The sequence below is a fragment of the Takifugu flavidus genome, chromosome 17, assembly GCF_003711565.1.
Source record: "Takifugu flavidus isolate HTHZ2018 chromosome 17, ASM371156v2, whole genome shotgun sequence".
Lineage (NCBI taxonomy): Eukaryota > Metazoa > Chordata > Actinopteri > Tetraodontiformes > Tetraodontidae > Takifugu > Takifugu flavidus.
The window spans coordinates 1,141,892-1,168,791 of NC_079536.1; the positions used below are offsets into that span (position 1 = coordinate 1,141,892).

General features: G+C 47.0%; 2 protein-coding genes across 11 annotated transcripts; both read right to left on the reverse strand.

The window, feature by feature from the left end:
- Positions 1–374: 374 nt before the first annotated feature.
- On the reverse strand, positions 375–26,700 carry LOC130513639 (NACHT, LRR and PYD domains-containing protein 12-like). Of its 10 annotated transcripts, XM_057012477.1 has the most exons (16): positions 26,439–26,700; positions 25,503–25,638; positions 25,279–25,398; positions 25,038–25,141; positions 23,120–24,944; positions 22,475–22,648; positions 22,138–22,311; positions 21,672–21,845; positions 21,419–21,592; positions 21,114–21,287; positions 20,748–20,921; positions 2,168–2,341; positions 1,608–1,781; positions 1,246–1,419; positions 993–1,166; positions 375–620 (listed from the first exon to the last, which is right to left on the reverse strand). In XM_057012477.1, exons 1-16 carry the CDS (start codon positions 26,443–26,445, stop codon positions 605–607), a joined length of 3,948 nt encoding a protein of 1,315 aa, XP_056868457.1. In that variant the 5' UTR covers positions 26,446–26,700; the 3' UTR covers positions 375–604. The 10 variants fall into 10 exon arrangements, 5 of the variants coding, with proteins under 5 accessions (XP_056868457.1, XP_056868459.1, XP_056868458.1 ...); XM_057012479.1 differs by lacking the exons at positions 1,608–1,781; positions 26,439–26,700 and having other exon boundaries at positions 25,503–26,212; XM_057012478.1 differs by lacking the exons at positions 2,168–2,341; positions 26,439–26,700 and having other exon boundaries at positions 25,503–26,211.
- On the reverse strand, positions 3,005–14,056 carry LOC130513642 (protein NLRC3-like). The gene is made up of 6 exons (XM_057012488.1): positions 13,687–14,056; positions 9,165–9,332; positions 7,016–7,117; positions 5,988–6,091; positions 3,609–5,436; positions 3,005–3,144 (listed from the first exon to the last, which is right to left on the reverse strand). Exons 1-5 carry the CDS (start codon positions 13,692–13,694, stop codon positions 4,475–4,477), a joined length of 1,344 nt encoding a protein of 447 aa, XP_056868468.1. The 5' UTR covers positions 13,695–14,056; the 3' UTR covers positions 3,005–3,144; positions 3,609–4,474.
- Positions 26,701–26,900: the final 200 nt, after the last annotated feature.

Below are 26,900 nucleotides of genomic sequence, written 5' to 3' on the forward strand. Positions count from 1 at the left end.
TGGAATGAAGCCACCTAAGATGAGAATGACCGCAGGCTTTCGGTACCAAGGTTTAACAGGGTGCTCACTTCACACTTGGGCTTTTCTCTTTTTTGGGATGGCTTTTCTCAGTAGAGAAGGGGCATGGCACACTGCAGCAGCTTTCTTTTTGGTTTTCTAGTTTTCCTTCTGATCTTTAAAAGACAGGAAGAACCATTTTTGATTTGTCTGAATGTTTGGGCGGTTTTGTGGCCAGCCTAAAATAAAACAAGACAAATCTAATCTACACTGGGTTTTACCAGCCTACACACACACACCACACACACACACACACACACACACACCACACACACACTGACAGCTGACGACGGTAAAAGAGGAAAACATCAGTGAAATAAGTGATATCTGACATTAAATGGCTGATCTGTCTGAAACATTTGAAAAGTTACATCAAGATTTAAAGTTTTATGTTCGTGGGTTCATTTTGAGCTTTAAACAGAGCCAAAAACACTGAATGACTGAGTGAAAGACGCGGATTATTTAGACCCGGACTCCTGCGGAGTTTGAAGGAGGAGACGTTTGTGACGTGTCCCAGGTTAATCTCTGGTCAGCACCATCTCCATCTTCACACAGCTTTCCATCTGAAGAAGAAAAACTCAATTTTAAAAGAGGACTTGAGTCCCATCTGCTCCAGAAGTGGAACAAGTTCTTGGTTAACAGTCCTGGAGTGTCAACATGCTCGACAGCCATTTTATCCTTGACACTGCAGAACAAACAGTCCAAAAATGAGTTGGCTTGTAGTGGAAATGTGGCCTCTGTACAGATGTGTGATGGTCTGTATCAGAGCAGCTAAAGTTCATCTAGCTGGTCTACTGTTCTCTCAATCCCACCAGGCAGAATCAGCCCAAATTCAGACCCCTGCAGGTCCATTTTCCCTTATTTGATTATATGAAGCCAAAGAACTGTCTGTTAAAGTAAATTACTCAATCATGGACCTTCCATCACGTGCTGACCTGAGAGTCTCCAGTTTACACGTTGGACTTTTTACAAGATCAGACAGCAGCTTCAATCCTGGATCCTGCAGCTTGTTGTCTCTCAGCTCCAGAACCCTCAGATGGGAGGGGTTGGACTTCAGCGCCGAGGCCAGAGAGTCACAGCTGATCTCTGATAAGCTGCAGCGCCACAATCTGAATGATTCCAATTCAAATCTGTTTTTATCAAGACATCACCCACAACGTGTGGTATTTTCAGAGAAGATGAGCTGACCTGAGCGTCTCCAGCTCACAGAGAGGATCCTGGAGAAAACCACAGAGCTGCTTCACCCCTGAGTCCTTTAGACTGTTGTAGCTCAGCTCCAGAACCCTCAGATGGGAGGGATTGGACCTCAGCGCTGAGGCCAGAGGATCACAGCTGATCTCTGATAAACTGCAGCTGCTCAAACTAAAAAGGAAAGTGAAACAAATAAATTATAGGCAGAGTGATACGGCCCACCAAGAGAATGAGGGAGAAGGTTGGAAAACATTGGATGATCCACATTAAACTATATCATGAGCTTGGACGTCTACAGGTGAATTAGAAATCCACAGATGAAACACAATGTTTGTGGTCAAAACAGACTCAGAGCTGACCTGAGAGTCTCCAGTTTACAGAGAGGATCCTGGAGAAAACCACAGAGCAGCTTCACTCCTGGATCCTTCAGGTGGTTAAGACCCAGGTCCACTTCTCTCAGATGGGAGGGATTGGACCTCAGCGCCGAGGCCAGAGAGTCACAGCTGGTCTCTGATAGCCTGCAGTAGTTTAATCTGAATGACAGATAAAAGATGCCATTTTTCATCATTTAGTGTTGGTTCAGAAAAGCCGGCAGTTCCTTCTGCCACCATAAACCAGATCAGCTTTAAGTCTTTTTCATTTCAGTATTTAATTCCCTGCATACCTGAGAGTGTCCAGCTCACAGAGAGGATCCTGGAGAAAACCACAGAGCTGCTTCACTCCTGAGTCCTGCAGATTGTTGTGAGGCTGAGGTCCAGATCTCTGAGATGGGAGGGATTGGACCTCAGGGCCGAGCCCAGAGGATCACAGCTGATCTCTGACATCCTACTTCCCTTTAATCTGAAAAACGATTGAAAAATCACTGCAGCTGTTTTTGGTTTGCATTAATCATGATAACATCTTGGTTCTCCTGTCTGACCTGAGCGTCTCCAGCTTACAGAGAGGATCCTGGAGAAAACCACAGAGCAGCTTCACTCCTGGATCCTTCAGCTGGTTCTCAGTCAGCTCCAGAACCCTCAGATGGGAGGGATTGGACCTCAGCGCCGAACCCAGAGAGACACAGCTGATCTCTGATAAACTGCAGCGTGACAACCTGAATAAAGGTAACATTTTCCTTAACACGTTTCTATTACGATGACATAATCACCAACAATCTCACAATCAGATGCTGGCAGAAAACCCTGGAGGCATCGGGGCCAGCAGCCGTACCAGTGGACCATCATTAGAATCTTTAAAAGATCGTTCATAACCGACGCTTTTGGAGGAGAACAGAACCGTTCTCCTGTTTCCGAACACGTGGATCTAACACATGTTTCTAAAGGATTGTTGTGGTGCTTCAGTCATAATCAGCGATCTATGATCAGAAGAGAATCAGCGGACTCACCTGAGCGTCTCCAGCTTACAGAGAGGATCCTGCAGAAAACCACAGAGCTGCTTCACTCCTGGATCCTGAAGACTGTTGGAGTTCAGGTCCAGAACCCTCAGATGGGAGGGATTGGACCTCAGCGCCGAGGCCAGAGAGTTACAGCTGATCTCTGATAAACTGCAGCTGCTCAGTCTGGATAAGGAAGGAAAGCCATCAGATCCAGATCAGACACACGCTGATCGCTGGGTTCCCCTTTAAATGCGATTTAGCCCACTTTAGTTCTGACTTGGGCCCATTCTCTGTACAAATGAAGGCAAATTCTATGTTGTACGGTTAAAACAACCCATGAAACTGACCTGAGAGTCTCCAGCTTACAGTTTTTGCTCTTCAGTCCGGAACAGAGCAGCTTCACTGCTGAATCCTGCAGCTCGTTCCAACTCAGGTCCAGAACTCGGAGGTGAGAAGGGTTGGACTTCAGAGCTGAGGTCACGACCTCGCAGTGAGTCTCTGAGAATCCGCTCTTCAAAAGTCTGACGCAGAAAATAAGCAGTTAATAACGATCTTCGTGATCAGGAGGCCAAGATGGCTCCTGCTGCACACAGCTTCAGGGGAAGAGCCCAGAGATGTGATCCCTCCAGCAGGACCTAGGTCTACCCTGGGGGTCCTGCCAGATGAACATGCCTGACACACCTCCCAGGGAGACGTCCTCCTGGCCAGAGGCCTGAACCACCTGCACTGGCTCCTCTCAACCTGGAGGAGTAACAGTTCTGAGCTCTTCCCCTCTCAAACTCACTTGAGCCACTTGTATTTGCAATCTTGTCTATTCGGTCGTAACCCGAAGCTCATGCCGTCGTTCAGGTTCACCCCTCTTTGGATCTGGTCAATTGTTTTGGTAAAAGTTCTCGATGCCATTTCTGTTCTGCACCTGGGTGTTGCAACCTTTCCAAACCTTTAAACGCCTACAGATTTAAATACCTCACCAGACGGGACTTACACGGCCTTCCTGCAGTTCCTCACAGCTGGAATCAGGCGACGTCGTCCCTCATCTGAGGTGTTTGTACTGCTGCAGGTCCAGCTCATCCAGAACCTCCTCTGACATCTGCAGCAGGTCGGCCAGAGCTGAACAGTGGACTGCAGTGAGTCCATTCGCTGGTCTCTTCCCTGACTTCAGGAACTCTTGGCTCTCCTGATGGACTGACTGATCCTTCATCTCCATCAGACAGTGGAAGATGTTGATGCTTCTGAATGGGGGGATTTCATCACTGTTCACCTCCTTCAGGTTGTTGAGGACCTTCTGGATGGTTTCTGGGTGGCTGTTCGTCTGATCCAACAGTCCACCCAAGATCCTCTGATTGGACTCCAGAGAGAGACCATGAAGGAAGCGAACAAACAAGTCCAGGTGGCCATTTTTACTTTCAAGAGATTTCATTAGTGCTCTCCTGAGGAAGTTGTTGACAGATGTGACTGGATCGTATTTTATGAACAACCCAGCAAACCAGGAAAAGGGGTTTGGTTTCGAATATTTGAGGAACTGACTTATAACCACTGTGTCTTTCCTGGTGTAACAGTGGAACATATAGACGGCAGCCAGAAACTCCTGAATGCTCAGATGAACAAAGCAGTAGACTGATTTCTGGAAGATCACAATCTCTCTTTTGAAGATCTCTGTACAAACTCCTGAGTACACCGACACCTCGGAGACGTCCAGTCCACATCGCTCCAGGTCTTCTGAGTAGAACATGATGTTTCCTTTCTCCAGATGTTCAAACGCCAGCCAACCCAACTTCAGAAGGAGTTCTTTGTCAGCCTCAGTCAGTTCCTCTGGTCTCTGCTTTCCTCCATACTTCTGCTTCTTCCTCTTTATCTGAACCTCAGGAAGTGTGAGTAGAGGTCAGTCAGGGTTTTGGGCAGCTCTCCTCTCTGGTCTCTGGTCATCATGTCCTCCAGAACTATTGCAGTGATCCAGCAGAAAACTGGGATCCGACACATGATGTGGAGGCTCCTGGAGGCCTTGATGTGTGAGATGATTCTCTTGGACAGATCTTCATCACTGAACCTCCTCCTGAAGTACTCCTCCTTCTGGGAGTCAGTGAAGCCTCGTACTTCTGTGATCCTGTCAACACACGAGGGAGGAATCTGATAGGCTGCTGCAGGTCTGGAGGTGATCCAGATGAGAGCTGAGGGAAGCAGGTTCCCCTGGATGAGGTTCACCAGGAGCACGCCAACTGACGATACTTGTGTGACATCAGAGATGACCTGATGCTTGTTGAAATCCAGTGAAAATCTGCTTTCATCCAGGCCATCAAAGATGAACAGAAGTTTCCAGACAGTCAGATCTTCTGCTCTGATCTTCTGTAATGTTGGATGGAAAACATGAAGCAGTGAGAGAAGACTGTGCTGCTCATCTCTGATCAAGTTCAGCTCCCTGCATGAGAGCGGAAGCACCAGACTGATGTCTTGGTTCTCCAAACCTTCTGCCCAGTCCAGACTGAACTTCTGCACTGAGAAGGTTTTTCCAACGCCGGCGACACCGTTGGTCAGAACCACTCTGATGGGTCTCTGTTGCTCAGATAAGACTTTGAAGATGTCCTGGCACTTGATTGGAGTGTCCTGGATGTTCTTCTTGGAGGTTCTCTCAAGCTGTCTCACCTCATGTTGTGTGTCCACCTCCTCACTTTGTCCCTCAGTGATGTAGAGCTCAGTGTAGATCTTGTTCAGCAGGGTTCCACTTCCTGCTTCATGAGTTCCTTCAGTCACATGTTCACATCTTCTCTTCAGACTCATCTTATGACCTTCTATCACCTCCTGCAGTTCACCACCCTCTGAAACAAACAATCTTTTAAATCATTTTACAATTGTCATCTACAGCAGTAACACAGATGTCCTCAACTGGAAAATATTCTGTCATGTTTGAATGATAGAAGCAACAGTCGGGTCATGACCCATCTCACTGTCAGTTTTAAATGTTATGTCTTCTTATGTACACCTATTCTTTTATTTCATTGGGTTTCAATCTAATTTAGTCTATAACAACCATTTCCATGTCTTCCAAGAGTTTGCTTGGACTAAACAGCTGGTAAAAGCTGGATGATATTTAGAAAAACACATCAAACCTTCTCCAAACACATCATACTCAGCAGACCCATTGTCCTGTAAAGGTCACCTGCCTTCAGCTCTTTAACACTTTCCAGAACTAAATGACTAAATGTTGCTAAATACTGTCTAAGCATTTAGGAAGGTCTTCAGAGGGTCCAGGGGTTCCAGTGGAACCAAACAAGAGCTCTCTGGATCTTCTCTTGCACATTGTAAATACACAAGTTGTTCCTTTATTCCGACCCAAAAGTATCTTATAAATACAAATGTACGAGCTTACGTGAGACGCTGTTGTTCAGGTCGGCGGTCTGCAGTTCAGTTCTCCGTTTCTTTTCACCCTTGGGACAGGAGGAATCTCCAATGGAAGCAGACCGTTTCTGATAGCTGTCAAAAATGGGAATAGTGGTTATACATGTCTACTGGGCGTTAGCAACGCCTAAGAAAGGCTGCGTTCACTTCTACTTTCAGTTTGCTCTGACAGTTGAAGATTGAATGAACACTGAGCAAAAATTATAAAGTTATTTACGTTCTAACAAGCTCGTTTAGTTGGAGAAAAGTGTATTTGATCTAAGTGTTTAGTGGCTTTTCTTCATTGTGAATTAATGTTAAAAATAAAAGTGCCAAATCAGGAACATAAACTCATAGAATAGAACAAAAGTTCTCCATTTATGCTCCAAATACAGTCGTCTGGTCTCTGAAACTGATCATTAAATAGCACAGAGGTCACGCATATTCAAAAGCTTATTTCAACCATTTAGAAATGACTGATATTGTTGTCTATGGGTTTATTAGAACCAGGAGCCTTATAAATAGACTTTTTAATGAATTTTCATGACATGTGGTGGAACAGTGTGGCAGAACAAGCTGCACAGACCTGCCATGTCTTACCCATCCGTATCTAAATGGAGAGCTGGAGCACTCTGCAATGATGGATATTGTTGGGAAACTTTAAATATATGCCTAGGAATTTTTGTGAGATGATGTTAACCCATGTAGGAGAAATGACCAGTTAAAAACACAAGCAATTTTCAGTTTTCAAAGATTTACCACACTAAAATTAACATGGGAGTTAATGGGACTGAACAACTGACATGTTGGTGCACCGTTTCATTTTAAAGAGCTGATTATTTTAATTTTTCACGATAGTAGAGGCTAATACCCACAAAATGATGTTTTGTATGGTTGTGAAACGTTCTAAGGCAGAGTTATGTGGTTCAGAAAACCTTACTTTAAAGGTGAGCCTTGAGGTCCAATACCAAAGTTTAAAGGGTGCCACACAAACACATCATCACGCTTTAGTTTTCTTACATTTTGTCTGAACTTCTGAAGTCTATTAGTCCATGTTTGGAGTGGTCACTCTTCAGGGACACACAGCTGGACACTGTGGACTCTGCTCTGTCCTCGTCCATCCTGAGGAAACATCAGAAATAGTGATGAGACTGTGATGAAGGTAAATAATCTGTAGAGGTTGTAGTTCAATAATCCCAATTCACTGCATTTTTATCAAACAGGAACATTTCAGATCAGACCAATCACACCTCTCCAGGTCTCACTGTCGCTGCCGACGTGAGCACTGAAGTCACCCAGGAGGACGAGGGAGCCCCCAGAAGGAGCACTCTCCAGCACTCCCTCTAAGGACTCCAAAAAGGGTGGATACGCTGAACTGCTGTTTGGGCCACAGGATCCGTCCCCCCACCCGAAGGCGAAGGGAGGCTACCCTCTCATCCACCGGGGTAAACTCCAATATCCAGGCACTGAGCCGGGGAGCAACCAGAATTGCCCCCCCTGCCCGTCGCCTCTCACCATCGGCAACTCCAGAGTGGTAGAGAGTCCAACCCCTCTCGAGAAGACTGGTTCCAGAGCCCTTGCTGTGCGTCGAGGTGAGGCCGACTATGTCTAGTCGGAACTTCTCAACCTCGCGCACCACCTCAGGCTCCTTTCCCACCAGAGAGGTGACATTCCATGTCCCTAGAGCCAGTTTATGCAGCCGGGGATCAGACCGCCAAGGTCCCTGCCTTCGGCCGCTACCCAACACACAATGCACCCAACCCCCCCTGGCCCCTCCTGCAGGTGGTGAGCCCTCGGGAAGGGGGTCCCATGTTGCCTCTTTGGGCTGTGCCCGGCCGGACTCCATGGGCAGAGGTCCGGCCACCAGGCGCTCACCAACGTGCCCCGGCCCCAGGCCTGGCTCCAGGAGGGGGCCCCGGTGACCCGCATCCGGGCAAGGGAAACTTGGCACCAATGTTGTTTTTCTTCATTAGGGGGTCCTGGGCTACGCTTTGTCTGGTCCCTCACCTAGGACCTGTTTGCCATGGGTGGCCCTACCAGGGGCATAAAGCCCCAGACAACAGAGCTCCCAGGATCATTGGGACAGGCAAACCCCTCCACCACGATAAGGTGGTAGCCCAGGAGGGTATTGGACTTCTGTGCTCGTCTCAGATTGTCCATAACAAACATCTTGTTCAGGCATAAAGGCGTCCACATGTGCACTTGGCTCCAGGACGCCTTAGGCTGCAGATCGATGATCGACTTTGTGGTCGCGTCACCGGATTTGCGGCCGCATATTCTGGACACTCGGGTGAAGAGAGGGGGCGGAGCTGTCAACTGATCACCACCTGGTGGTGAGTTGGCTCTGATGGTGGGGAAGGATGCCGGACAGACCCGGCAGACCCAAACGTATTGTGAGGGTCTGCTGGGAACGCTGGCGGAGTCTCCCGTCAGAAGGAGCTTCAACTCACCCCTCCGGGAGAGCTTTGACCATGTCCCGGGGGAGGCGGGGGACATCCGTATCTAAATGGAGAGCTGGAGCACTCTGCAATGATGGATATTGTTGGGAAACTTTAAAATATATGCCTATGAACATAAACTCATAGAATAGAACAAAAGTTCTACATTTATGCTCCAAATACAGTCGTCTGGTCTCTGAAACTGATCATTAAATAGCACAGAGGTCACGCATATTCAAAAGCTTATTTCAACCATTTAGAAATGACTGATATTGTTGTCTATGGGTTTATTAGAACCAGGAGCCTTAAAAATAGACTTTTTAATGAATTTTCATGACATGTGGTGGAACAGTGTGGCAGAACAAGCTGCACAGACCTGCCATGTCTTACCCATCCGTATCTAAATGGAGAGCTGGAGCACTCTGCAATGATGGATATTGTTGGGAAACTTTAAAATATATGCCTAGGAATTTTTGTGAGATGATGTTAACCCATGTAGGAGAAATGACCAGTTAAAAACAGAAGCAATTTTCAGTTTTCAAAGATTTACCACACTAAAATTAACATGGGAGTTAATGGGAGCGAACGCCTGACATGTTGGTGCACCGTTTCATTTTAAGGACCTGATGAATTTCATTTTTCATGATAGTAGAGGCTAATACCTACAAAATGATGTTTTGTACGGTTGTGAAATGTTCTAAGGCAGAGTTATGTGGTTCAGAAAACCTTACTTTAAAGGTGAGCCTTGAGGTCCAATACCGAAGTTTAAAGGTTCGTCTTTGGACTGGTCGCCCTTCATGGACACACAGCTGGACACTGTGGACTCTGCTCTCTCTTCCTCTTCCATCACACATTCGCTCATTTTTAAATGTGAGTCTAAACGGTTAAGCAGGAACAGTCTGCTGACACAGAAAATAAGATTAAAGAACATGATTCTCAGTATGAAGACAAGCAGAGGTCTGTCCAATGACGTATTGTCGGCTCATTCACATCAAAATCTATTATATGATGTAACCCTGTACATCATACAGGCCACATATATATTGGAAAAAGTTTTGGGACATCTTAAAAGTTTACACCATGTTAAATATAAAATAGTTGTGGAAAAAATGTTTCTCCTGGGTGTTTCAAAAGGTGCGGTGGCATTAGACGGACGCACACAAATACAAATTAAATCATTTTTTATCTGGTTATTGTTTTCAAGAAAACCTAAATTCTTTCAAGATGTCAGTTCTCAACATTAAATTCAACAAATAAGATGAGAATGCATTCAAAACTAAACAGAAATACGTCATCACATCATCAAAGTCGGTCAAATGCAGCATCATCTTCTGTCATCTCAGACAGGATTCCAAGAAGAGGATCTTCTGTCAGGTCCCAGTTTCTGGGAACTCTTTTGCAGGGTTTCTCCTGCGGGGGGCGTGGTGGAGCCATGCCTCAGCCACAGGTGGTGCCGGGGACTGGTGCACCTGCAGACTATCGTAATCAAGCCACCTATATGGACTGTTGGCCAGCGTTGGCATGTTTTGTCGTTTTCAGAAAACCCCGGCTATACCCTCCTGGACTTTTGTCAGACTGTTTCCTTTGTGGATAACTTTTGAACCCGTTATCGGATTATTGTTTTGTCTTAATCCTTCATGGACTGCTTTCGGCCCCGCTCGGGATTTTTTTTCGTAAGTTTACATTCCTGTTTTGATTAAGAACCGAGTCGTGGTCTCCACGCCTCTTTTTGAGTTCTATAATCTTTAATAAAGCTTCTCGGAACGATACGCCACTGTGTCCTGCTGCTTTCGGGTCCTGATACAACCACTCGTAACATTACACGCCAACCGGGAGGCTGGTGAGCTGGAGCGTTAACTGCCACACCAACTGTTTGCGTTCGGCGGTCACCTCCTCGTCAGGGACTTCGGCACCCGCCCAGGAGATTCCCGATCTGTCCCAGGTTCCGAGGGAGTACCATGACCTAGGCAAGGTCTTCTGCAAGCAGCGGGCGCTCTCCCTTCTGCCCCATCGGCCGTATGACTGTGCCATCGATCTCCTCCCCGGGGCCACATTACCGTCGAGCCGACTCTACAACCTCTCCAGGGCAGAACAGGAGGCGATGGAGAATTATATTGGAGAGTCCCTAGCTTCTGGCCTGATCAGACCCTCCTCTTCTCCAGTTGGTGCTGGTTTTTTCTTCGTGCAGAAGGATGGAACCCTGCGCCCCTGCATTGATTATCGGTCCCTGAATGAAATCACAATCAAAAATAAGTATCCACTGCCCCTCCTCGACGCGGCCTTCGCTCCTCTCCACGGGCCCAGGTTTTTTCTAAATTAGACCTTCGGAGCGCATACCATCTTGTGCGGATTCGGAGGGGATGAGTGGAAAACTGCCGTCAACACCCCTTTGGGCCATTTTGAGTATCTTGTGATGCCATTTGGACTCACCAACCGCCGTGTTTCAGGCCCTTATCAACGACGTGCTCCGGGACATGTTAAATAAGTTCATCTTTGTGTACCTTGATGACATCCTGATCTTTTCCGAGTCTGAGGAGGAGCACGTCCAGCATGTCCGGCTCGTTCTCCAACGGCTCCTGGAGAACCGACTTTTTGTTAAAGCTGAGAAATGCGAATTCCACACCACCTCCATCTCTTTCCTGGGCTTCGTGGTGGCGCGGGGACAGCTTTCACCAGACCCGGCCAAGGTGAGGGCGGTAATGGAATGGCCAACTCCTTCCTCCCGTAGGCAGTTGCAGCAGTTCCTGGGCTTCGCTAATTTCTACCGTCGCTTCATCCGCGACTACAGCAAGGTGGCCGCCCCGCTCACCAGGCTCACTTCCACCCTACTAAGCTTCCGCTGGACTCCCGAGGCCGAAACTGCTTTCAACAAACTGAAGGGCCTTTTCTCGTTGTCGCCTATTCTCACTCACCCCGACCCCAGTCGGCAGTTCGTGGGTGAGGTGGACGCTTCAGATGTGGGAGTTGGGGCCGTCCTGTCCCAAAGGAGCGGGGAGGACCAGAAGCTCCATCCGTGTGCCTTTTTTAGTCACCGGCTCTCACCCGCAGAACGGAATTATGACGTGGGAAATAAGGAGCTCCTGGCCGTGGTCCTGGCGCTCCAGGAGTGGAGGCATTGGCTGGAGGGCGCCACCCAGCCATTTATCGTATGGACAGACCATAAGAACCTCACATACCTCCAGAACGCCAAGAGGCTTAGTTCCCGGCAGGCTCGGTGGGCTCTATTCTTAGGGAGGTTTCAGTTCACTCTTACTTACCGTCCTGGATCGCGTAACCTGAAACCCGACGCCCTGTCCCGTCAGTTTGCCTCCGAGCCTGGGGAGATGGACCCGGACCCCATATTACCCCTCTCCTGCATCCTGGGGGCTGCATCCTGGCAGGTGGAGGAGAGGGTCCGCGAAGCCCAGCAATCTGCCCCGGATCCTGGGGGATGTCCTCCAAACCGGTTGTTCGTCCCGGTGGCGGTGCGCTCAGAGGTGCTGCACTGGGCCCATTCGTCGAGATTAACCTGTCATCCAGGAGTCAACCGCTCGTTACACTTCCTCCGGCAGCGTTTCTGGTGGCCCTCCATGGCCCGGGACACCAAGGACTACATAGCTGCCTGCCCGGTGTGTTCTAGGGGGAAGGCCTCCCATCAGCCACCGGCAGGACTCCTTCAGCCCCTGGAGATTCCTCGACGACCGTGGTCACATATAGCAGTGGACTTCATCACCGGCCTTCCTCCTTCCCAGGGTCATGAAGTCGTTCTCACCGTGGTCGATTGTTTCTCTAAGTCGGCCCACTTTATTCCCCTACCCAAGCTCCCGTCGGCAGCTGAGACTGGAGAGCTCCTGGTCCAGTATGTGTTCCGCCTCCACGGATTACCTACCAACATAGTTTCGGATCGGGGTCACAGTTCTGCTCACAGGTTTGGAGGTCCTTTTGCTCGGCACTGAGAGCCTCGGTCAGTCTTACGTCTGGGTACCACCCACAGGTCAACGGGCAGGCCGAGAAAACCAACCAGAGCCTGGAGGACGCCCTAAGGTGTGTGGCAGCCCAAGACCCATCCTCCTGGAGCACCTACCTGCCATGGGTGGAGTACGCCCACAACTCCTTGGTTTCTGCCTCCACTGGTCTGTCTCCCTTCATGGCTTCCCTGGGCTACCAGCCTCCATTGTTCGAGGGGCAGGAGGAGGAGGTTGCTGTACCGTCAGTGCAGGCCAACATTCGCCGTTGCAGGAGGGTGTGGAGGCAGGTCCGTTCGACTCTACTGCGGACTTCTCATTGATCCCAACTGCAGGCCACCGGACGCCAGCCCCCTCCTATCAACCAGGTCAGAAGGTCTGGTTGTCCACCAAGGACCTTCCACTCCAGGTCGAGTCTCGGAAGCTGGCTCCTCGCTTCGTGGGTCCTTTTGAGGTGGATCGGATGGTGAACCCCGCAGCCGTCCGCCTGAAGCTTCCCCCAGCGTTGAGGATACACCCCACCTTCCATGTTTCCAAGGTAAAGCCCGTTGCAGAGTCGGATCTGGTTCCCCCATCTGACCCTCCACCTCCTCCCCACATTGTGGACGGAGGCCCTGCCTATACGGTCCAGAGTATCCTGGACGTCTGCCGACGAGGGCGTGGCTTCCAGTTCCTAGTTGACTGGGAGGGGTATGGTCCGGAGGAGCGATCGTGGGTTCCCCGCCGGTTCATTTTAGATACCAGCCTCCTCCGCGATTTCTACCATGCCCACCCGGAGAAGCCTGGAAGGATGCCCGGAGGCGTCCGTTGAGGGGGGGGGGGTAATGTCAGGTTCCCAGTTTCTGGGAACTCTTTTGCAGGGTTTCTCCTGCGGGGGGCGTGGTGGAGCCATGCCTCAGCCACAGGTGGTGCCGGGGACTGGTGCACCTGCAGACTATCGTAATCAAGCCACCTATTTATGGACTGTTCTCACGGTTGGCCAGCGTTGGCGTGTTTTGTCGTTTTCGGAAAACCCCGGCTATACCCTCCTGGACTTTTGTCAGACTGTTTCCTTCGTGGATAACTTTTGAACCCGTTATCGGATTATTGTTTTGTCTTAATCCTTCATGGACTGCTTTCGGCCCCGCTCGGGATTTTTTTCGTAAGTTTACATTCCCTGTTTTGATTAAGAACCGAGTCGTGGTCTCCACGCCTCTTTTTGAGTTCTATAATCTTTAATAAAGCTTCTTGGAACGATACGCCACTGTGTCCTGCCTGCTTTCGGGTCCTGATACAACCACTCGTAACATCTTCATTTTCAACAACGCACCTTGACATCTCATCATGGCTCGTCTGTCAGATTACAAGCAGCTTTTTTTGATCAGGCGCATCATGTTTCTCACCAACACATGATGGTGCTGGAAAAAACATTTGTAGCCTGACCTAGGGGTCAAAACTCTGCATGGCGTGCACAGCTACTAGTTGCAGCTGGTGGTTGTGGTGGAGGAGATACCAAACATATCTAGCAAGCTTGTTTTGGAGCAGAGCTTGTCCACCACCTCTGACCCCACTCATCACAGAAGTCCCACCATATCCATGGCCAGGTGTGTTGGCAGCATTGGAGCCAGCCTCAGGAAAAAGGTGTGTCAATATCTCAGAAGTGATGATCAAGTTGACCCGACCCAACAGAAGTCAAGCAACCCAACATGCTGAATAGAATAGATGACACACAGCAAAGGGCAAAAAACACCCAATTCTGCTCAGACTAATCTTATCTGACCACATGTACAGGACCAACAATATCAAAACACTACATATTCCACAAAGAACCAGTTGTTAAAACAATAAAATGGAATGCCTTGATCTCTCCCTCTTTACATACTCTCCTTTTTTAAATAAAGGATTGATTGTCCCCTGGTGGAGGGACAAAGAGAGGAGGCTAAAACTGTCGCGTTTGTGTCCCTCTTTCCGTAGATTTTTCCACTAACTGCAAATAATATTGTCGTTATGTATTGTGAGTATTAAAATGTGCTTCATCAACCTCTAAAATGTCGGCTCAGGGTTAGCGGAAAACGCAGTTAGAGGAAACACGCTACAAAGTTTGATCATGCGTCACAACATTCCCGTCGACCAGCCGCAATGTGCGTCCGAAACACGCGCACGCTCATTGCGAACACGCAGGTTATTAAGCCGCATCTCGCAGCGGAACATTGATTCGAGACGACAGCAGTGAAAGAACCAAATGCTACCTGAATATTAGAGGTTTTCCATCAGGGCGCGGTCAGTCAAGATGGAGCCCGAAGTTGAGTACTGTACTTTCACTTTCGCTTCTGTAGCCCTCTACACGTCTCGTGTTTGTGTTTTGATCGCGTCATATCCAGCACAAGCGCCTCTCTTCAGAACAATTTGGTCCACGTTTGAACTGAAATACTGGGAAACAACTGGAGTTCGTCTGACAGATGTTCGTTTTTGGGTGCGGAATCAAACTGTGTCAACTTTTTGATCTATAGGATCCCATCTGGTTCAAAGTGTCCCTATATGATATTGACAGTACTGACCTTTTGGGGGCTGCACACACCTCTTAATGGTGACGGCACCAACGGAGCTGATCCAGTTGTCATCAGCTGGCCAGTCTGACTCCAGCTCATTAGGGGAAATTTGCTGATCTGGAGGAGAAGCTTTCAAAACTTGACGGGCTGGGGGGGAAATGACTGTAATTTTGGAATCAGCGTGCCAATTTTATTTTTAATCAGAATAATTTAAAATAAAAACCTCAACAGGATATTTTCAAATTGTTCCCCAGTGTAACTTCACCTGAAATTGTGGACTCCAGAATATCACCATTAAATCCATTTAATCACTTAATAGCTGTGGAATTTGAGCCATGAGAAAAATATCTCTCCATCATGATTTCCAGAATTTTTCATCAATATCTGAGATTCTTCGAAAGCTTCGCTGGGTTTTTATTGCTTCTGCTTCATTTTCAGGCGCAGTTCTTTTATTTCATATCAAATCAAATCATCTCTATTTTGAAGAGAATTATTATATCTTGTTAGCATCTTTTATCTTGTTAGCATGTGTTATACTATATGTTTTTGTTTTCTGTTACAGTTAGTTTAGAAGTTAGGGATAGTATATAATCTTTAGTAGGAATAAACATAAGCAAGTCAGTTGACCCTTCCTTGACATGAATGTTGTTTGGACGGTTGGGGCCAGGAGGAGACAGTCAGACGGAAAGTGGTAGACCCCCATCGTAAAATGTGACAGCATAGTTTACTGGTGTTGATAAGTTCCTCGGCAGGAATAAGACCTCTGATCTGGCCATCTGGGGAAGATAATGGAGAAGGACCGCACCAACACCAAAGGAGGCTGGAAGAAGAAGATGAGGTCACCCAAGAAGAAGGACTGGATTGGACTGAATTAGCATTCAATAATTTACACATGTGTTTCTATAAAAGACTGGGTTAAGGGATAGTTGGGTTGTCAGACTTCATGCCCTGACAATTGACTCTGTTGTTGGTAGGGTTATGAACTGGCCCAGAGGTCTGTAATATTTGTATCTTGAATTGATTCTGTGTGCTAAATACATTTTGAAATTGGCATTTGTTTACTTGAAGTCTTCATTTCAAGAACACGCGGATTGGCAGTGACACACGAGAGGTATTGCAATCCAACAATTTGTAATGTCTGTTGTAGTCAAACTTGGTGCTATGCAGAATCCCAGGGCCTGATCCCTAACAATCAACAGGAAAATCAAATCTCCCCTTTAACAGGAAGAAACCTTGAGCAGGACCAGGCTCATATGGGGGGGGGGGCCCTCCTGCTGATGGGGGGGTGGGTAGGGAGAGAGGAGGAGAAGGGGGAGGACAGGTAGAGGAGAGACAAGGCAGACATCATTCAGTTCATTTTAAAACCCACTACATTATATATTTTGAATAGCTGGTGCTGGTAAGGATAAAACTATTCTGTAAAAATGTATATTTAGCTTTGTGAAATTGTGTCGTATAGGTCAAATAAGAAAACAAGATCAACTGCTGAACCAGTGCAATTTATTTTTAAGGTGTTAATCTCCACAAAGAAAGAAAAACAACAAACAACAAGTTTATAGTGGTCCAATAATGCGCTATAGTCATACACCAGTACAGTTAACAATAACTCATGTTTTCCAGCTGCTTTTCCATCTTCAGTGGGAATAATCCAGGGCGTTCTGGGCTTGAACAAAGGTATTAAAAGCTGGCTGAATGTCTGAGGTGACTGAAGGACACACTTGGGCTTTTCTCAATAGAGAAGGGGCACGGCACAGTGCAGCAGGTTCTCATCTTAAAATTTACAGTATTGATGGGAGTTTTATTTGGTTATTTTGCTTCTTTTTATTTCCTATTTCCCACATTTATTATTTGTTTTTATTAGATTGCAATAAATCCTATAACATTGAACAGAGTGACTAAAGTCAAATGACCTGTGGTTCCCACCGATAGCCGTCATTCTGATGGGTTTTTGCTGGCTGCAGCTGAAATATTCCAATGCTCCATGTCACAGATACAGTAAATACTAAACCCTAAAGATTCTGAAGGCATGATGTAAAATAGTAACGTATAATACAGACATTTGAAGAGACGATTAAGAGAATGTTTCCATGCTTATAAGAGTGGCCGAGGAGCCATTTAGAACTTTATAAAGAAGCATTGTGTGATACCAGGAACTAATTTAACTTCAAGGCGAAGCTGCTTCTGCTTTGTTGACCATCGACTGATCTCCTGAAAGTCCACCAGCGCTTTTTAAAAACTGAATTCTATGGACGGAGTAGACGGCAGATGTTTCCACAGATGCTCTTCACCAGTGGTCAGTGAGTGATGCAGCAGATGAGCGGGAGTTGACTGGCTTCTACCAGCTACTGACTCAATGTCTCCAGCCCATAGTGTGGATTCTCTACGAGATCAGACAGCAGCTTCACTCCTGGATCCTTCAGCTGGTTCCAACTCAGGTCCAGTTCTCTGAGATGGGAGGGATTGGACCTCAGCGCCGAGGCCAGAGAATCACAGCTGGTCTCTGATAACCTGCAGCCTCTTAGTCTAAAATAACAATTATTTTGAGAGAAGACAAATAAAAATCAACATGTACCAGAGCAAAACACAGCTTACAAGCAACAAACCTCTGGTCCTGCACCGGCTTATCTGCCGTATGTTCCTATTTTGGGTTCTTTCAGGGCGGTTGGACAAGATCTCCAGCGTATGTAAAGTGTGTGTGGGTCAAAATACCTTCCAAGTTTGTGAAACCACATTTCTCAATAGCACTCAACTCTTGTCAGGAGTTGGGACAAAGCGACCCACTCCTGATAGCTTGTGGGCGATGCTGCAGCGACCCTGCAATCCCTACACTCTCTGGTGAAACCAAATCAAAGGTTTTAGACACTGCTGGATGCTGGAAGGGTGGCTATAGTCTGGACGCATCGTTCCCCTGACTGCACATTTCTCCAACAATGATTGGCAGCTGGTGTCACTTGTTCTCCAGATGAGAGAAGGAAAGAGAGCCCCCCCACAGTGTGTTTGATTGCCCCACTGCAAGCTCAATGCTGCCAGAAAACATTGCAGGAGCATCAATTCCCCTCAGGGCATCAACAAGGACCTCAGGAAAAGGTGCAGCTGCCACCTACTAGAGACAAGCACACTGAGCTGAGATTCAAAGCCCTCTCCTCCCAAGAGAAGAGCTTGTTTGTTGGAGGCTCTTCTGGGCGATACCTGGTGCCACAGCTCCAGCTCAGCCCGTCTCTGGAGCTGAGGTGGAGCTTAGCAAGTTTCATGGTTCTCCACCACTTCCTCTGGCTGAGGACCTTCTCAGCTGGTGGTTTCTGCTCCACCTTCCAAGTTGAGCAGGTGATACTTCTGCATTCCTGCCACCAGTGTCTCTGCAGAAAGAGTCTTCTCTACTGTTTTATATTAGTGTTAGGTTCAAACAACCTGAAACACGAGAAACACAAATGAGGCAAAGACAACAGTTTAGAATTTTACTTGCAAGGAGAACGGAGAGATGTGCTCAGTTCCAGATCTCCAACACGTTCTGACGCACACCTCCCGCCATCCTTCTTTTATTGAAATTAGGAGGTCCCTAGTTACAGAAGTCAAATGTATCTAAGGGAGGGGGAAAACACAAGATAGCAGGTCCCAAACAAAGCAAAAGACAGTAAATCATAATGGTGAGATTATACGTAGGCCTTCACTGATTTGATTAGCTTAGCTCACAAACAGCACATTCTTCTATATCAGACAGATTAAGAGAACATCTCCTGGGTCAGGCCCTAACCCTAACCAGCTCCTGGGTCAGGCCCTAACCCTAACCCAGCTCCTGGGTCAGGCCCTGACCCTAACCCAGCTCCTGGGTCAGGCCCTGACCCTAACCCAGCTCCTGGGTCAGGCCTGACCCTAACCCATCTCCTGGGTCAGGCCCCGCAGCTCTGTCTCCAGTCAATGCCACTTCTCCAACAGCCGCCGCATTTCTGTCGCCCTCGACCAGAGAAGTTCGAGGTGACGTACCAAGCATCATGAACATTAAGCATTAGCAAATAATAAGAAACATTAAGTAATGAGAGACAATATAACAAGAATAAGGAATATAACAAGGTGAAAGCAAATAAGAGATAACTTTAATATAATGGATCTAACAATTAGATTATAGAAAATTAGGATTTTTGGTTGATGTCTTAGATTTTGTTGACTAAAAGCAGGTTTTTCTTTAATAACATAGAAAGATTCGATGAGAAGAGCAAATGTATTATTTTATGAGCTACTTCCACTACTATTATATACACATACTTCCATATTGTCTTAGATTGCAAGCTGCATTTATTGCATCGTTCATAGAAAGTCATATTTGTGAGGAGAAAAACTCAAATAAGGTCATTTTCTTTAATGACCATTACAAAAGAAGGAGGCGATGAACAAACAGATTAATATAAAAATGTGTAAAATCTTATGCATGGAAACCTTTTTAAAATGGTTGCATTGTGTAGAATCGGTGTAGAATCAACTTGTTGACTTCTGATTTGGACTCCAATGGAAGTGAGGTGCAACAATTGTGGATGCTGAAAGCTTCAGATCTTCATGAAGGTTTCTGTGGTTGGACTGACCTGCTGCCCCTTTAAGAGGGAGGCAGGTTTGGGCTTCTGGCTGGAATGAAGCCACCTAAGATGAGAATGACTGCAGGCTTTCGGTACCAAGGTTTAACAGGGTGCTCACTTCACACTTGGGCTTTTCTCTTTTTTGGGATGGCTTTTCTCAGTAGAGAAGGGGCATGGCACACTGCAGCAGCTTTCTTTTTGGGGTTTTCTAGTTTTCCTTCTGATCTTTAAAAGACAGGAAGAACCATTTTTGATTTGTCTGAATGTTTGGGCGGTTTTGTGGCCAGCCTAAAATAAAACAAGACAAATCTAATCTACACTGGGTTTTACCAGCCTACACACACACACACACACACACACACACACTGACAGCTGACGACGGTAAAAGAGGAAAACATCAGTGAAATAAGTGATATCTGACATTAAATGGCTGATCTGTCTGAAACATTTGAAAAGTTACATCAAGATTTAAAGTTTTATGTTCGTGGGTTCATTTTGAGCTTTAAACAGAGCCAAAAACACTGAATGACTGAGTGAAAGATGCGGATTATTTAGACCCGGACTCCTGCGGAGTTTGAAGGAGGAGACGTTTGTGACGTGTCCCAGGTTAATCTCTGGTCAGCACCATCTCCATCTTCACACAGCTTTCCATCTGAAGAAGAAAAACTCAATTTTAAAAGAGGACTTGAGTCCCATCTGCTCCAGAAGTGGAACAAGTTCTTGGTTAACAGTCCCGGAGTGTCAACATGCTCGACAGCCATTTTATCCTTGACACTGCAGAACAAACAGTCCAAAAATGAGTTGGCTTGTAGTGGAAATGTGGCCTCTGTACAGATGTGTGATGTTCTGTATCAGAGCAGCTAAAGTGCATCTAGCTGGTCTACTGTTCTCTCAATCCCACCAGGCAGAATCAGCCCAAATTCAGACCCCTGCAGGTCCATTTTCCCCTATTTGATTATATGAAGCCAAAGAACTGTCTGTTAAAGTAAATTACTCAATCATGGACCTTCCATCACGTGCTGACCTGAGAGTCTCCAGTTTACACGTTGGACTTTTTACAAGATCAGACAGCAGCTTCAATCCTGGATCCTGCAGCTTGTTGTCTCTCAGCTCCAGAACCCTCAGATGGGAGGGGTTGGACTTCAGCGCCGAGGCCAGAGAGTCACAGCTGATCTCTGATAAGCTGCAGCGCCACAATCTGAATGATTCCAATTCAAATCTGTTTTTATCGAGACATCACCCACAACGTGTGGTATTTTCAGAGAAGATGAGCTGACCTGAGCGTCTCCAGCTCACAGAGAGGATCCTGGAGAAAACCACAGAGCTGCTTCACCCCTGAGTCCTGAAGACTGTTGTAGCTCAGGTCCAGAACCCTCAGATGGGAGGGATTGGACCTCAGCGCTGAGGCCAGAGGATCACAGCTGATCTCTGATAAACTGCAGCTGCTCAAACTAAAAAGGAAAGTGAAACAAATAAATTATAGGCAGAAGTGATACGGCCCACCCAAGAGAATGAGGGAGAAGGTTGGAAAACATTGGATGATCCACATTAAACTATATCATGAGCTTGGACGTCTACAGGTGGATTAGAAATCCACAGATGAAACACAATGTTTGTGGTCAAAACAGAATCAGGGGACTCACCTGAGAGTCTCCAGCTTACAGAGAGGATCCCGCAGAAAACCACAGAGCTGCTTCACTCCTGGATCCTTCAGGTGGTTAAGACCCAGGTCCAGTTCTCTGAGATGGGAGGGATTGGACCTCAGCACCGAGGCCAGAGAGTCACAGCTGGTCTCTGATAACCTGCAGTAGTTTAATCTGAATGACAGATAAAAGATGCCATTTTTCATCATTTAGTGCTGGTTCAGAAAAGCCGGCAGTTCCTTCTGCCACCATAAACCAGATCAGCTTTCAGTCTTTTTCATTTCAGTATTTAATTCCCTGCATACCTGAGAGTCTCCAGCTTACAGAGAGGATCCTGGAGAAAACCACAGAGCTGCTTCACTCCTGAGTCCTGCAGATTGTTGAGGCTGAGGTCCAGATCTCTGAGATGGGAGGGATTGGACCTCAGCGCCGAGCCCAGAGGATCACAGCTGATCTCTGACATCCTACTTCCCTTTAATCTGAAAAACGATTGAAAAATCACTGCAGCTGTTTTTGGTTTGCATTAATCATTATAACATCTTGGTTCTCCTGTCTGACCTGAGAGTCTCCAGCTTACAGAGAGGATCCTGGAGAAAACCAGAGAGCAGCTTCACTCCTGGATCCTTCAGCTGGTTCTCAATCAGCTCCAGAACCCTCAGATGGGAGGGATTGGACCTCAGCGCCGAGGCCAGAGAGTCACAGCTGATCTCTGATAAACTGCAGCGTGACAACCTGAATAAAGGTAACATTTTCCTTAACACGTTTCTATTTACGATGAAATAATCTCCAACAATCTCACAATCAGATGCTGGCAGAAAACCCTGGAGGCATCGGGGCCAGCAGCCGTACCAGTGGATCATCATTAGAATCTTTAAAAGATCGTTCATAACCGACGCTTTTGGAGGAGAACAGAACCGTTCTCCTGTTTCCAAACACGTGGATCTAACACATGTTTCTAAAGGATTGTTGTGGTGCTTCAGTCATAATCAGCGATCTATGATCAGAAGAGAATCAGGGGACTCACCTGAGCGTCTCCAGCTTACAGAGAGGATCCTGCAGAAAACCACAGAGCAGCTTCACTCCTGAGTCCTGAAGACTGTTGGAGTTCAGCTCCAGAACCCTCAGATGGGAGGGATTGGACCTCAGCGCCGAGGCCAGAGGATCACAGCTGGTCTCTGATAACCTGCAGCTGCTCAGTCTGGATAAGGAAGGAAAGCCATCAGATCCAGATCAGACACACGCTGATCGCTGGGTTCCCCTTTAAATGCGATTTAGCCCACTTTAGTTCTGACTTGGGCCCATTCTCTGTACAAATGAAGGCAAATTCTATGTTGTACGGTTAAAACAACCCATGAACTGACCTGAGAGTCTCCAGCTTACAGTTTTTGCTCTGCAGTCCGGAACAGAGCAGCTTCACTGCTGAATCCTGCAGCTCGTTCCAACTCAGGTCCAGAACTCGGAGGTGAGAAGGGTTGGACTTCAGAGCTGAGGTCACGACCTCGCAGTGAGTCTCTGAGAATCCGCTCTTCAAAAGTCTGACGCAGAAAATAAGCAGTTAATAACGCGCTTCGTGATCAGGAGGCCAAGATGGCTCCTGCTGCACACAGCTTCAGGGGAAGAGCCCAGAGATGTGATCCCTCCAGCAGGACCTAGGTCTACCCTGGGGGTCCTGCCAGATGAACATGCCTGACACACCTCCCAGGGAGACGTCCTGAGGCATCCTGGCCAGAGGCCTGAACCACCTGCACTGGCTCCTCTCAACCTGGAGGAGTAACAGTTCTGAGCTCTTCCCCTCTCAAACTCACTTCAGCCACTTGTATTTGCAATCTTGTCTATTCGGTCGTAACCCGAAGCTCATGCCGTCGTTCAGGTTCACCCCTCTTTGGATCTGGTCAATTGTTTTGGTAAACGTTCTAGATGCCATTTCTGTTCTGCACCTGGGTGTTGCAACCTTTCCAAACCTTTAAACGCCTACAGATTTAAATACCTCACCAGACGGGACTTACACGGCCTTCCTGCAGTTCCTCACAGCTGGAATCAGGCGACGTCGTCCCTCATCCGAGGTGTTGTACTGCTGCAGGTCCAGCTCATCCAGAACCTCCTCTGACATCTGCAGCAGGTCGGCCAGAGCTGAACAGTGGACTGCAGTGAGTCCATTCGCTGGTCTCTTCCCTGACTTCAGGAACTCTTGGCTCTCCTGATGGACTGACTGATCCTTCATCTCCATCAGACAGTGGAAGATGTTGATGCTTCTGAATGGGGGGATTTCATCACTGTTCACCTCCTTCAGGTTGTTGAGGACCTTCTGGATGGTTTCTGGGTGGTTCTCCGTCTGATCCAACAGTCCACCCAAGATCCTCTGATTGGACTCCAGAGAGAGACCATGAAGGAAGCGAACAAACAAGTCCAGGTGGCCATTTTTACTTTCAAGAGATTTCATTAGTGCTCTCCTGAGGAAGTTGTTGACAGATGTGACTGGATCGTATTTTATGAACAACCCAGCAAACCAGGAAAAGGGGTTTGGTTTCGAATATTTGAGGAACTGACTTATAACCGCTGTGTCTTTCCTGGTGTAACGGTGGAACATGTAGACGGCAGCCAGAAACTCCTGAATGCTCAGATGAACAAAGCAGTAGACTGATTTCTGGAAGATCACAATCTCTCTCTTGAAGATCTCTGTACAAACTCCTGAGTACACCAACACCTCGGAGACGTCCAGTCCACATTGCTCCAGGTCTTCTGAGTAGAACATGATGTTTCCTTTCTCCAGATGTTCAAACGCCAGTCGACCCAACTTCAGAAGGAGTTCTTTATCAGCCTCAGTCAGTTCCTCTGGTCTCTGCTTTCCTCCATACTTCTGCTTCTTCCTCTTTATCTGAACCCTCAGGAAGTGTGAGTAGAGGTCAGTCAGGGTTTTGGGCAGCTCTCCTCTCTGGTCTCTGGTCATCATGTCCTCCAGAACTATAGCAGTGATCCAGCAGAAAACTGGGATCAGACACATGATGTGGAGGCTCCTGGAGGCCTTGATGTGTGAGATGATTCTCTTGGACAGATCTTCATCACTGAACCTCCTCCTGAAGTACTCCTCCTTCTGGGAGTCAGTGAAGCCTCGTACTTCTGTGATCCTGTCAACACACGAGGGAGGAATCTGATGGGCTGCTGCAGGTCTGGAGGTGATCCAGATGAGAGCTGAGGGAAGCAGGTTCCCCTGGATGAGGTTCACCAGGAGCACGCCAACGGACGATTCTTGTGTGACATCAGAGATGACCTGGTGGTTGTTGAAACCCAGTGAAAATCTGCTTTCATCCAGGCCATCAAAGATGAACAGAAGTTTCCAGACAGTCAGATCTTCTGCTCTGATCTTCTGTAATGTTGGATGGAAAACATGAAGCAGTGAGAGAAGACTGTGCTGCTCATCTCTGATCAAGTTCAGCTCCCTGCATGAGAGTGGAAGCACCAGACTGATGTCTTGGTTCTCCAAACCTTCTGCCCAGTCCAGACTGAACTTCTGCACTGAGAAGGTTTTTCCAACGCCGGCGACACCGTTGGTCAGAACCACTCTGATGTGTCTCTGTTGCTCAGATAAGACTTTGAAGATGTCCTGGCACTTGATTGGAGTGTCCTGGATGTTCTTCTTGGAGGTTATCTCAAGCTGTCTCACCTCATGTTGTGTGTCCACCTCCTCACTTTGTCCCTCAGTGATGTAGAGCTCAGTGTAGATCTTGTTCAGCAGGGTTCCACTTCCTGCTTCATTAGTTCCTTCAGTCACATATTCACATCTTCTCTTCAGACTGATCTTATGACCTTCTAGCACCTCCTGCAGATCACCAGCTGAAAAAGGTGAAAAAGAAATCTGCTGTTGTCCTGTTCTACTGTATATTGATTCACTATCAGTATAAACAATCGGTCTCTCCATCAACACACCTTCTGTCTGGGAGAAAGAATGACTTGATGTTTGTGATCTGTGATCCAGGCCTAGAGAAGAGCCGGAGCGCCGCTGCTCCAAGTCAACACAAGTCTTCTTTTTTCTGTAGAAACAGACACATCGCGTCCACTTGAATGGTGGAAACTGTGAAGCCAGCCATCTGTCTTAAATCTTTTTCAGTCTTTTGTGTTGATCGTGAAGGCTTTATCTTCACACGTGGGTGTAAAAACAGGCCCTTACTTTGTTTTGGAGGATTCAGCTTCATTGCTGAAGTGTGGAGGTATTAAAATCAGCGATTTGTCGCCCTTCATGGACACGCAGCTGGACGTGCGGGACGCTGCTGGCCGCCTGTACTCACATCTTCAGACGTTGATGTTCGGACCAGTGAAGAATTGATAGATCAAACGTTAAAACACAATCAAGAAGTTTGAACGTAAGCTGCTAAATCTGAGCAGCATCTTTACCCTCCGTTTGCTGGTTCAGGTTCGTTGCTGAAGTCTGGAGGTATTAAAATCAGCGATCGGTCGCCCTTCATGGACACGCGGCCGGACACCGAAGACTCCGATCGCTCGTCTTCATCCCCACAAACACTCATCTTTTCTGCCCAAGTCATTTTGACAAGTTAAACATTAAAGTCACAGAGAGGAAAATCTGCTCTCAAAGAGCAGCTGATCAGGATCAGATCAGTGCTGAAATGTTTCCAGTGATCTAAAGAGATCCTTCACTGGATTTGATTTTAGGCTTCAGGTTTTAGCCTGAGCAGGACACAACTGACGGTGGAGTGATTCAATTTTCGTTGTCTGGAGGGAATAAAGGAGAATTTGGATGATGATTAAACAAAATAATTTAAATGCATTTAGAAATGACCGAGTTGGCTGTTGCCACCTTGTTTTATTCACCTGGGGCTTCAGATTCACGTCTGTAGCCTTTAAAACATGTTTCAAGATTCAAGTAACAAACACTTATAATGGTTTCTGTCTTATTTTACACCACGTCACCACAGGTTCTATTGCACTTGTGATCTTATTACTATACTGTACTGTACACCATGGGCTACTGCTGTAACGTGTCATTTCCCCGATGTGGGATCAATAAAGTTGATCCTTATCCTTATCCTTAAAATGAAATATTCAGCACTGTTGGTTTGATTTTAACTCTAATCAAACTTCCTGAAATTCACCAACTATCAGTTTAGTTTTTTTCTGTAGGGAAACTTGATCCGGACACAATGAAATATTCAGAAAACAAGGTTGACGTGTTACAGAAATCACCTGAAAGGCATCAGAAAAATCCAGCAGTTCCTCAGAAGTCTTTAATGTGCACGACGATGAGATAATGATCTTTCGAAGGGATCATTTTGACATTTCTCTGTTCAACACTAAAAAGGTGAGCGTCCGTACCTCTCATTGAAGCCTTCAAGTCAAAGATCCACCAGAACACAACTGGACCAGAGTAGAATAGACAGAAGAAAATAAATCCAGAAGTGGGACAAATTTATGGCTTTATTATCATCATCCAAAGTCCACAGAAGATAACAGGCTGTAAAAACCGTTGAAAACAAACAACTTTACCCAACTCGGGAACACAATCAGCAACTGTGGGACTCAACCAATCACCCTGTCTTCTTGACAAACGACTGTATTCTTTACCTTGATGAGACATTTCTTCCTTTTCTTCTGCATTTGTCCACAAGTATCCACCAGGTGGCGGTTTGGCTGCAGCAGCCTGAGCTGTTGCATTTGCACCTTCATGTCTGTGTCTGCTGCATCAGATCTTCGTGCTTTGTGAGGGACCTCTGGTTTGTCTGGTCTGGTTTGTCCCAGCTGTCTCTGAATTGTTGTGATGGAAAAACTTCCACTTGT

Excerpts from the sequence above, each read along its gene's own strand:
- LOC130513642 (XM_057012488.1), bottom strand. Across the intron at positions 6,092-7,015 it reads TTCAGAAGTTCAGACAAAAT|CTATCAGAAACGGTCTGCTT; the intron begins GTAAGAAAACTA and ends CATTTTTGACAG. Across the intron at positions 5,437-5,987 it reads CCTGAACAACAGCGTCTCAC|AGGGTGGTGAACTGCAGGAG; the intron begins GTAAGCTCGTAC and ends TGTTTGTTTCAG.
- LOC130513639 (XM_057012477.1), bottom strand. Across the intron at positions 25,399-25,502 it reads CCTGAACCAGCAAACGGAGG|ATGTGAGTACAGGCGGCCAG; the intron begins GTAAAGATGCTG and ends CAACGTCTGAAG. Across the intron at positions 22,649-23,119 it reads AGGAACTGCAGGAAGGCCGT|ACTTTTGAAGAGCGGATTCT; the intron begins GTAAGTCCCGTC and ends TTTCTGCGTCAG.